This window comes from Brachypodium distachyon, chromosome 1 (genome assembly GCF_000005505.3).
Source record: "Brachypodium distachyon strain Bd21 chromosome 1, Brachypodium_distachyon_v3.0, whole genome shotgun sequence".
NCBI classification, from domain to species: Eukaryota; Viridiplantae; Streptophyta; class Magnoliopsida; order Poales; family Poaceae; genus Brachypodium; species Brachypodium distachyon.
The window spans coordinates 42,679,468-42,691,971 of NC_016131.3; the positions used below are offsets into that span (position 1 = coordinate 42,679,468).

At 44.0% G+C, this 12,504-nt stretch overlaps 1 protein-coding gene across 1 annotated transcript; it reads right to left on the reverse strand.

Annotated features, from left to right (window-relative positions):
* Positions 1 to 8,181: 8,181 nt before the first annotated feature.
* Positions 8,182 to 9,922, reverse strand: LOC100845469 (U-box domain-containing protein 21). Its single transcript, XM_003563954.4, has one exon. It carries the CDS (start codon positions 9,714 to 9,716, stop codon positions 8,367 to 8,369), a length of 1,350 nt encoding a protein of 449 aa, XP_003564002.1. The 5' UTR covers positions 9,717 to 9,922; the 3' UTR covers positions 8,182 to 8,366.
* Positions 9,923 to 12,504: the final 2,582 nt, after the last annotated feature.

Here is a 12,504-nt window from a genome sequence, read left to right on the forward strand (position 1 = left end):
CTTCTCACTCTTGTGATAATTTCTTATGGCATAATCGTCTTTGTCATGTTAATTTCAAGTCTATATCTCGCATGATGTCCCTAGATTTAATTCCTAAACATGATACTAGAGGTGCAAAATGTGAAATTTGTGTGCAAGCTAAACAACCAAGGAAGCCTTTTAAATCTGTTGAAAGAGATAGTTCCTTTCTTGAATTAGTGCATTCTGATATTTGTGAGATGAATGGTATTTTGACTAGAGGAGGTAGACGTTACTTCCTTACTTTTATTGATGATTGCTCAAAATATTGCTACATATATTTACTGAGAACAAAAGATGAGGCTTTTGAACACTTTAAAATCTTCAAAGCTGAAATTGAGAATCAGCGTAGTCTGAAAATTAAAACTTTGAGATCTGATAGAGGAGGAGAATACCTGTCGAATAAGTTCTCCAAATCTCATGAAGAACATGGAATTATTCATCAAACTACCGCCCCGTATTCGCCCCAATCGAATGGGGTAGCTGAACGGAAGAATCGAACTCTCACTGATCTAGTGAATGCAATGCTTGGTAACTCTGGTCTTCCAAATAATATGTGGGGCGAGGCTCTGTATACAGCATGCTTTGTGCTGAATCGTGTACCTATCAAAGGATCAGATGTTACTCCATATGAACTATGGAAGGGTCGAAAGCCAAACTTGAATTTTCTGAAAGTGTGGGGATGCCTTGCTAAGGTAAATATACCAATAGTCAAGAAGAGGAAACTTGGTCCAAGAACTGTGGACCGTGTGTTCTTAGGATATGCACGAAATAGTTTTGCATTTCGGTTCCTGGTTGTTAAGTCTGAAACTACAGAAGTTCGTGAGAATTCAGTGATGGAATCACGTGATGCAACCTTTTTCGAAGACACCTTTCCGATGAAGGTAAGAATTTCTAGCTCTGCCCCTATTCCCTCTGAACCTAGAATTAGCACTATGTCAGATGATTCCCTTGAATTAAGGAGGAGCAAGAGATCTCGAACTGAAAAAACATTTGGAGATGATTTTCTCATATACCTAGTGGAGGACGTGCCCACTACAATTGCAGAAGCTTATGCTTCTGCTGAATCTGCCTATTGGAAGGAGGCTGTACAAAGTGAGATGGATTCTATCCTCTCTAATGGTACTTGGGAGATCACAGAGTTGCCCCATGGTTGCAAAACTATAGGATGCAAATGGATCTTCAAAAAGAAATTAAAACTTGATGGAACTATAGATAAGTTCAAAGCCAGGTTAGTTGCAAAGGGGTACACACAAAAGCAAGGAGAAGATTATTTTGATACATATTCTCCGGTGGCTCGCATGCCAACAATACGTGCTCTAGTAGCACTAACTGCTGCATATGGTTATGAAGTCCATCAAATGGATTTAAAACTGCATTCCTCAATGGAGAGTTAGAAGAAGAAATATACATGCGGCAACCAGATGGTTTCGTCATCCCTGGACAAGAAGGTAAAGTGTGTAAACTTGTTAAGTCTTTATATGGACTAAAACAAGCCCCAATGCAATGGCACGAATTTTTTTGATAAAACCTTGATCTCTGCTGGTTTTTCCGTTAATGATGCTGACAAGTGTGTATATTTTAGGTTTGAGGGTAATAGTGGAGTAATCCTTTGTCTCTATGTCGATGATATTTTAATTATGGGTACAAATCTAGATGCCATTGCTGAAACAAAGAGTTTATTATCTGCTAAATTTGACATGAAAGATTTGGGCCAGGCTGAAATTATTCTTAATATTAAGCTCCATAAAAGAGACAATGGAATAGAACTTAATCAAGCACACTATGTTGAAAAACTACTGGATCGTTTTGGTCATTCTGATAGTAAACCTGCAGCTACTCCTTATGATCCTTGTCTTAAGTTACATAAGAATCAAGGTCCAGGTCTTGATGCTGTAAAGTTCTCTCAAATAATTGGTTCTCTGATGTATCTTGCAAATACTACTCGTCCTGATATTTGTTACGCAGTTAGTAGACTGAGCAGGTACTCAAGCAAACCAAATAGCGATCATCGGATTGCAATAGATCGTGTTCTGAAATATTTGAAAGGGACCATGAACCAAAGTCTTTTCTATAGTGGATTCCCAGCTGTCCTGGAGGGATACAGTGACTCAAATTGGATCACCGATTCAGATGAGATGAAATCAACTAGTGGATATATATTTACTTTCGGTGGAGCTGCCATTTCTTGGAAGTCTGCAAAACAGACTATACTTACTCGATCCACCATGGAAGCAGAGCTAGTAGCTCTGGAAACTGCTTGTTGTGAAGCTGAATGGCTGAGAGAACTATTAATGAACTTGCCAATAGTAGAAAAGCCAATTCCTGCTGTACTCTTGTATTGTGACAACCAAGCTGTCATAGCTAAGGTTACAAGCAAGAAAGAAAATATGAAGTCTTCAAACACGTGAAGCGGAGACTGAAATCTGTTAGAGACTTGAAGAATTCCGGTGTAGTCACTTTTGATTACATCAAGACAGATGAAAATTTGGCTGATCCCTTTACAAAAGGCTTAGCTCAGAAGTCAATACAAGAGCTGTCAAAGGGAATGGGGCTGAGGCCTGCTAATTAGTTATTGATCTGCAGCAACCCAACCTGATTGAGTGGGGATCCCATGATACAGGTTCAATGGGAAAACAAGCTGATTAATAATGGAAGTACTAATAAAAGATGAAGTATCATAACCCAATTCCTGTGATGTAGTACTTTAGCTGCAAGGAAGAGGTTGAGCTATGTCTCTTAATGGATTCAAATCTATGTGATAGGATATGTTCCTTGCAGGATATCCTTGGAGAATCCACCTACGTGAGTGTGATTGTTTGATCGCAATCCATGGAAGTTTTGCCGGTCGCTTCCTAGAGCACTCATGAGATCCAAGATACGGGTGTATGACCGAAATGCACCAAACTGAAAAGGGTTCTCGTGACTGTAGCCAAGTATTGTACGCCTGCTTGAGAAAGTCTTCACACCAAGGAGTAAAGTTCAAGGTCATCTCCACTGCGCTCCTGTGAAGATCAACTCCAGTACCAGCTAGATAAAAGGTTCAATACCGGAAGGCACCTTTGTCGAAAACACAATATATAAAACTCTCTGTTGCCAATAGTTCATTTGTAACTTGTGGGGGATTGTTGGAACTGAAGTTCAGTTTTCAGTAAATTCAGAAGTTCAGAGTTTCAGTTTTCAGTTTCTGAAGAAAGTTACAAAGGAAACTATTTTGCTGTTTATTTTCGTTCTTTGTCCGTTGAGATATATCCTTGTGGTTTACCGTTTGACTTGTCGACAAGCTCAAGAGTTATCTTTTGTATTCGTTCAGATGGGACGCCTCTGAACAGATAAGTTTCGCGTGTGTTCAGTTTTGATTTGATTTTCTCAACTCGTACGCCCTTCTCAAAATATAAATAAATATAAATTTTGTCTTAAGAGCAACTTTTTGGTATACTATTAATACCGATCCTGATTTCATAAAACAATGCCTTTGAAAATTAAAATGTCCGCTCAAAATCGAAATCTTCAAGTAGTATCTTTTGTCGAGGAGTGAATTTGGTGAAACGTCAATGGAGAAGGACTAAAAATAAGTTGTTCTCTGAAAACCTTTTTGCGTGATGGGCTGTCTTTGTGGCATGCATTCAGCATTCCACTTCCTCGTAGTATCTAATATGTCTGTGAAATGTCTTACTGGGCTGAAGTATAGTACTTGTCAAATCTCTCGTTCTAGTTGGGGCTTGTGCAGTTTGCTGGTCCCTATAAAATATCACATTGATATTTTTTTTGAACAAAAGGAAACTTCAAAGGTTTGCAAGTTATCCATAAGGTGTCCCACTGGGTCTGCACTTGGTCTCTACTGTACGGTGAACTTGCGGGCTTCTATAGCTATAGGTGTGGTCATTTGCAGATGGGGGCACGGACTTCTCCAACATGGGTGGCGTGCTAGCAATAGGCTAGGAGATGCATGAGGGCTCCTTGTAGCCTTTTGTTTGATCTTTTTTGTAAGACTAATGCAACCATGTTGAATTGCACACTCAAAAGTACTAGCGACGTCGTGTGCTTCGACCGATGCAGAGGCTAGCGGTCCCATCCTTTCGGTAAAGAAGACAAACTTTTTGAAATTTGGCCAAGTTTACAAAAAAACAAATTTGCGATACCAAATGATCACACCTTGAAAACATATTTCATAATAGATCTATTAATGCTGAATTTTCATTATAGATGCTAATATATTTTTATGAAGTTGGTCAGACTTATAGAATTGTATCTTAGCTAGTGAAGATGGAAAATATGGGTCCAATATTTATATGAATTATAATTTAGGAAGGAGTGAGTAGTGTTAGATTGTATCTTAGACCCGACGCACCTTTATTTGTGTACTGAACAATTAAAGGAAGTACATCAATTCTACCGGCAAAACGATTACTTGCATGGTTCTAAATTTAAGAATATTTAGTTCAAAGTCTTCCAAACTGTAAATCAGAACATCTGGAATGGTCCATTTTCATTTCTCTCAAAACAGAGTTCATCCCTAAGATCTCCATGCACTGCTGAGATAAGCAGTACAATCGTTTATCTCCTGTGGGGGGAGCATAATAAATAGAAACCGAGTGTTATACTGGTCATACCACGGTCGCATTTGAATTGTAGTGCAAACACATATCGTAATATTTATACAGCACCCAATTAAGTAACACTGCCATTTGAAATGCTTAGGTTGTACTGTGGTACTAGGAGGAACTAGTCACGGATAACTTCAATCTGGCGCGTCCAAGTCCAAGACGTACCGTTGATTGACTAGAGCAAAGAAAAATGGAAATTCATGTTTCAAAATAAACACGAAGTCAAATAGTCAATAGCACATTTAAGGCCTAACTTCCCCCACACTGAGCCAAATTTACCGTACAGTAGCCTAATGGATTATATAGATACAGTATTCCTCAGTCTCAAACACTTGTTCTTTTGGGTCAACCGTACGTATTTGGATGCCAACAAGTAAGCATATTCTTCTGGGAAGCTTTTTTTTCACAGCATTCTTCCGGGAAGCTTACTTGTCCTTGTCCTCCCGTGGAGAACGGGGTCTTTCTACGCCTTGGCGACGACGCACAGGAAGACGGGGGATCAGGAAGCATCAGCCGCCAGTCTCGGCCACAGACGTCGCTGCTGGGCCCGAAGCTGCATGGCCCGGAAGAGGGGGGCCGAGTTTCTAACCCGCGTTCCATAGGCAGTGAATGGGCCTCAGGAGTGTGGACTTCGACTTCGTAATATTGTTCCGTTTTTTTTTTGACCAAGAGCGAGGCCCTCTCCTTGGCGAAAGATCTTAACGCACAGCTGGTGTATATTGCGTTGGATGCATTGGAGGTGATTAAAGGAATTATAGGTGGCAACAAATGCTCTCACGGTGCAATTCTTCGCGATATCGGTGAGAAGTCAGGAATTTCGAGATGTCCGTTTTATTCGTGAAGGGAGAAATTTTAATGTAGATGCCCATAATTTAGTTAAAGAGTGTTTTCTCTCTTCAACCCCGTGGTTTTATATAGCTTTCTAGGCCTTGGAACGGTTCAGTTTTACATATATGTTTTATATGGCTTCCAATTGATTAATAAAATGTCTGTGTTTTCGCTCAACAACAAATCTTTTTTGCCAGGATAAAGATTTCTTTGTGTTCTACTCACTCCGTCCCAAAATAAGTGTCGTGAATTTGTATAAAATCTTGTACAAATACACGACAGTTATCTTGGTACGGAGGGAGTAAAATATAATTCTTTACTGCTAAAAAAAGTAAGATTAGCAGTTATAAGAGATTTCCAAAAGTACGTGCTCCATATTTAGGTTTGGCGCCTTGCTTCACTAAAAACGGTTTTCATAATGGGATCGTGCCATGCCGCTGATTTCGTATGCATGGCAACCTAGTTAACACAAAAAAAAACACGGACCAAAAACAGTTTAAAAGATTATTTTTATTTTTCTAGATGCATAGTTTTCCGAAAAACTTTGAGTAGTACGTTAAAAATAAGAAATTTAATTTAGGATAAGTAATGAATAGTTCCGAAAAGTTGTTGAAAAACACGATGGTTCAACAAGGATATAAATTCAGTAATATTGCCAATTTGCCATTAGGTTGAGCAGCGGACGCCGATGTATGGAACGACTCATCTAAGGTTTGCGTGGACCCGTGTTTATTCCACCACCATACGTGCTGCATCAACCGAAAATGGTTGAACCAGTCATCTGTCACAAAAATTCCATAGGAAACACACATCAATTCAGTCTTTGAAACAGACCCAAAGAAACGCTAGTACCCGTGCTATCGATTTGAACTGGGAAGACGTACAATCAAACCAGAGAAATCGATGGCCGACCGATGACCCGGTGAAAAAGTGAGGAGACGGACCTGTGATCCGATAGCGAGAGGCCGTCCGTGCCGGTCCATGCAGTATGGGCTGCCATCGCAATCCTACGGGCGTCGACCAGGTCTCTTAGCTTGATCCCTTTTCCTCGTATTTATTCCCGTAGGTAACTGTCATGGTTGAGCTTGGAGCTGAATGGTTGACTAGTAGAAATGCATTTTAACTCTAAAAAAAAGTGGAAATGCATTTTATCGATGGTGGATGTCGACCTGATGTTTAGAGAAAAAAAATCATATAAAGATGCTGCGAGCAGATTGTACTTTTTTTAGATATTTGGTAATCTTTGCGCAGAAGAAAAATGGTAATCTCATAGAATTTGTAACCAAAATATGACTAGGATATGTTTTACAAGAAAAGTAAAATCGGTACGGTCTGAAAGTGAATGCATGTTTTCACGTGAACAAGTTTGAATTTTTTTAACAAGTACGGTCATATTTTTGTACATGCTGGTTGGCGATTGGCTGTGGAAAGTGTTGTGGTCCAACGGCATCTCTTTTCTTTCGGTTTTGCTAATGAGAAGTCGTCTGTTTTTTAGTTAAAGATCGATCGATATATTAGCCATTGGATCTTAATCCAACGACAGCAAGTGCGAGATGAGAGGATGGGGATGACCTGCAGATCTTAATCCAGCGGACTGATATTTAAGGCTTATTTCTTAAATATTGGGCGACTTAGAAATAGCCACACCCTTTTTCTTTTGGCAAATCGAAACCCACGTTCCCTCTTGTTCGTGCATCCTACCACGGCCCTCTCCGCTCCCACTTCCTCCTGGTTTCTTTCTTTTTTTCAACTTTATTTTGGCTTGTAACAAACTTTTTACTAATTTTGAAACCTTTCAAAAAGAACTTTCAAGAAAGTTACAAAACTTCCAAAAAATTCATAGAGCACTTTCAAAAAAATTAGGTGAAAAAATGGATACAACTTTTAGAGAACTTATAAAAACTTCAGAGAGAACTCTCAATCTTCTAGGAGAGGAGAACTTTCAAAGTCTCTTGAGGGAACTTTTCGAATTTTCACAAAAAATCGAAGAATGAGAATTTTCTACTCTGTAATATTTTCTGAGAGAACTTTCACCAATTTCAGAAAGAACTTCAAAACTATATGAGTGCTTCAAATATTGAAACTATCCAGAAGGAACCTCCAAACAAGTTGGTGTCAACTTCGAAATTGGTGAAAATGAAAACCTTTGCCAATATCAGTTGGACATCGAGGTGAAAAAAAGAAGTCCATATTGCGTTGGTTAGGCGTTGAACGGAGCAGAAGTGCAGAACTCGTTGCTGAATCTGTGATGAGCAAAGCAGAGTTTGGTCGACGGCGAATTGTGATCGATGAGACGACTTCGTGGAATCAATCTGCTCGGTGCCGTGACGGCTCATTAGCGTGCCGACGTACCGTCTCAAATGGTGGGAAAAGCTAAAGCTTTACACCTCGAAAGGCAAGAGAGATAAAGGACAGTTTGTTTCTCTCCTTCTCTATGTGAACGTGCAGAACAGATTGTTTGTTTACCAAGCAAACGAGTAGTACTGAAGATCACCAAATCGTACTTGTTTGTTGTCTTAATTGAGGAGAACGTGGAGCACGATTCTCACGATCAGACGAACTGAAGGCAAGTACACCTGCTGTCTGAACTCTGAAGACGACGAGGACAGAATAAATGGGTATTTTCGCAAAAATAAAAAGATGCGTACGAGCAGACGTGAAAATTTTGACAACAGAAGAAACTTCAAAAGCAGTAAAATTGCAGGAGAACGTACATGGCAAGAGAGAATGTTTAAATAGTCATGTGTTTTGATCCGTTTGTATAAATCAGTGTGAAGTTACAGTGTATAAAAAATTTCCTAAAACTAACCATCGTGTTTGTATCTTTTATCCACACCTCTAACACCCAAAACAATCTACACAAAATGGATGTGAAAAAAATGATCCAAGCTCCTGTATCTTCTTCGACACTGATCAAAATGGCCTCTTGAGCCCCTTGAAGTCGACTGCCTCGATGCACTCGACGCTGGCCCTGGAGCCATTGAGCAGCTTGAGCAGCTCGCTGGCGCGCTCCTTGGTGGGGCCACCGCAGCCGACCTGCAGCAGGAGGAGCAGCTTCTGGAAGGCGCCCACGCGCAGCGCCTCGACGCGGCACGCCCCGGCATCCGCGCCGGCGTGACAGAGGCGCCACAGCGCGGAGACGGCGAACTCCGTGGCCATGTCGGACACGCGGAACATCTTCTTGACCAGCACCGGCACCACCAGCGCGTGCGCGCGCGCGGACTCGAGCCCTGCGTCGGCGCACAGGACGCCGTCGAGCGCGGCCAGGGCCTTCTCGCTCGTGCCCTTGTCGGCGTCCACGAGGAGCTCCGCCAGCACGGAGACAACGCCCAGCTCGGCGAAGCGGGACGCGGCCGCGCGGTCGGAGGCGAGGTAGTAGGCCGTGACGAGGGCGGCCTTGGTGGCCTGTGGCGAGACGGGGTTCCTGACGAGCCCCACGAGCGCGTCGCACATGCCGGGCGCCCTCGAGATGGCCTCGACGGTGGCCCGGTCGGCGGCGGACGAGGCGACCTCGCGGAGCACGATCGCGGCGCTGGCCCGCGCGGCGAGGTCGCCGTGGGAGAGCACGGACACGAGCGTCGTCAGAGAAGAGGCGACAATGCAGCGGCGCGACTCGTCGTCGAGCGGGAAGAAGACGGTGAGCGCGGCCAGGACCTTCCCCAGCGCGCCGCCCTCGACGGGTTCTCCCCCGGCAGCAGCGAGCCGCCCGAACGCCGAGGACAGCTTCCTCGCCGCGCCGGCGGACGCGAGGCAGCGGCGGTTGCGGTCGCTCTCCTTGCCGAGCGCCCTAGCCCTGGCCGCGATCTCCCCGCACGCAGCTGCATCCCCGAGCCTCGCCGCGGCGGACAAATCCTCGAGCACCTGGGCGGCATCGGCTTCGGCGACGGGGACCTTGGGCGTGGGCACCCGCTCCACCCCGCGGGCGCGGTTGGCGACGCACCAGGCCTGGATCATCCGGCGGGTGGCGTGGTTGGGCACGAGGTCGGCGAGCCGCAGCGGGCCGCGGCCGGTGACGGGGCAGGTGCCATGGCCGCGCGCCAGCCAGCCCTCGAGGTTCTCCCGGTCGTACGTGATCCCCGTGGGCGCCGTGACCGGGTCCCGCATCAGGTCCAGCGAGATCGGGCACCGGAAGTGCGCCGGGATGGCTAGCTCCTCCTCCTGATGATCCTCGCTTGTACTAGCAGTGATCGCCTGCCGTCTTCCCCGCCGCAAGAGTGGTAGCTCCGGCATCAGCCTTGTCGCCCTCGACATGGGTAGAACCATTTCCAGTAGAGAAGTCGGCCGTTGGTCGCAAGTTGCAGCTGGAGGAAACTTTGAATGGAATGGAGCAGGAGCTGAAGAAGTCGTTGTGGTTGGGACGGGAGAGGAGAGGAGAGGAGAATGGGGGAGGGAAGACTTGGATGTGAGCGGATATATAGGTTGTGGAGAAGGTTAGAGAAAAGCGGACCTGGCGCGTTACGTACGCGGGGCGGGGGGCTTTTGGAGAGTTGGAGTGGTGGACAGGGGAGACTTGTGTGTGGTGCGCGTGGCGTGGGAGTGGACCGGGGGATTGATTGTTTTTGTTCGCTCGGGTTGGGGTTGGGTGGTCGAAGTGTTTGAATGTTGACCGTTGAACGGGTTATGTTTGAACGAGGGTTGATCGCTACGACTCCACCGCGTCGTGTTCGCGTATCGGTTGCCGATCGGATATTGTACGCTCCTTTCGCTCATAATTTATTATATTGTACGCTGCTTGGTTTCGAGAAATTACGTCCTAATGGCTTATACTCGTGTCCACTAAATAAGTGGAGTACTGGCAAGATGAAATTGATTTTCCTTGACCAATGTTTGATAAAAAAAATACTTTTTCAACATTTGAGTTATGTGATATACCTCCGTTTCATAATTCTTGACCCAACTTTGTTTAGTTACGTATGTATTTAGACATATTTTAGTGAGTAGGTTCTTGCGTTAAATCATGAAAATGGAACGGAGGAAGTACTTTTGAGTACGAAATAAATTTTATTTTATATTATGTTGGTCAAAGGAAAACAAATACTCTCTCCATACTATAATTTATTTGAACTAAAATCACGACAAGAATCATGGAACAGAGGAAGTACGTATATTTTAGAACCGAAGGAGTAGAGAATCCTATCGTAATTATTACGATTTGTTTCTTTGGTTGTTTCTAAAATTGCTGATTTTTTATTCATGTTATTTTTTAAAAAGGGGCAGAATATTATTTAACATTATGTGTACTTATGTATGTGGTGAGCTAAGATCACATGGAGTACAGCAGAGTAGTCCTATTATGCTACCGACACACGCTAACACCACCGAACAGTTATTATATATATATATATATATATATATATATATATATATTATGTTTTAGGTAGATTGCCGTGTGATCTGCTAATTCATAGTACAATGTTAGTTCACGAGGCAACACATGTCAACAGAGACAAACAAAAGTTGTTAGAATTTTAGCCCATTTTATTGGTCGTCCATGTGTGCATGGTCCGTTTTAAAATTTAAAATTTTCCAAAGCTTGCATGGAAGGATGGTTTAGTCTCATATTGCTCATGCACATGGATGAGAGAGCAATTTATAAGGTGGAGCTCTTGTTGTCTCCCAACATGTTTAGAGACACGTGGTGACTTGTACTATTTACACGTGGCCTGATTTTTGCTTAACAATCCACGTGACTTGCGACGAGCGATGACGTAACGTGTTTACGTGTGTGCATCAAATAAATTCACTTTTTTCCTTATTAATTTCGTTTGAACGAGTTCTCAACTGAATTGATTTGACAATTAATTCTGGCTTAATATGAAAGAGGGTAGGATACTGTGCTTATTTCACCTGCCGGGTCCAAAGTTTGTGAAAGAAACCGTGCTTACACTTGCCGAGTCAGGTTTCCATTCTACGTGAGCGGAAATATTGAAACTGCAATGAGATATCTAGCACATATTAGGCAATCAAAACTCATAAGCAACAAATTTGAGAGCGACAAATTCATGGTAATAGAAAAGCTGAATAATCAATTCGGATGAACGTAAGAGCATTTCAGAATGACTAAAAGGGGACACAACATCTAGTGGCTCACTCGGCAATATCAGTCGGCCACAAAAGTCTAGGAGAAAATTCCATATTTGGGACTCAAAATTTGCCCATATGCTTAGTTTTGAAAACCGGACAGGACCGGCGGTCCGACCGGAAAAACCCCGAACCGCAGCTCCTAGCGGTCTGTTTAGCGCACTGGACCGGACGGCCAAGCGGACCGGAAAAAACCGGGCGAACCGGCCGGTTTTGGTGAAAGCATGTGAACCGGGCGGTTTGGCTCGGACCGCTCGGACCGCTCGGTCACCTGCCGTTCCCCGTCTCGCCGTCTCCCTCCCTCATCCCGCCGCCACCGTCGCCGGATCCTGTGCCTGGCCGCCCTCCGCGCTGACCGCCCGCGCCTCGCCGCCCCCAGCCCTCCGCGCCGACCGCCCGCGCCTCGCCTCCCCCAGCACCGGCCGCCTTTGGTCCCGCGTGCCTCCCTGCCCCCGGGTCGGCCGCCGGCCGGGATTTTTTTTGTGTGCAGTATTTACTTAAAATAGATTATTTTATATCTTAAAAAACCAGACTGGTTCAATCGGTGAACCGGGTTCGACCGGAAAAACCCGAACCGAGAGCCTCGCCGGTTCGATTACCGGTCCGGTTTTCAAAACTAGGCCCATATGTCCAAATGCCACTCAGAATTTCACTGTTTCAAATATGCCACTCAAATTTTGCATAGAGTACAAATATGCCACTACCGTTAGTTGACCGCTAGTTGACTGTTAAGTCAATTGTCAGTTTTTTCATATTATCCAAAATACCCATATAATGAGTTGTGAGCACGTATGCTGAAATTATGATGAGTTTTAATATACTCCCTCTGTTTTTTAATATATGGCGTATAATTTATTTTTAATTGTTTTCCGAATTATAAAGCACGCACAGTTGCAGGCGTGGAGAAAAGCCATGCATCCTTTGGTGGTCACATGCAGGTCCTCTTTTGCTAATTGCACAGGCATCAAAT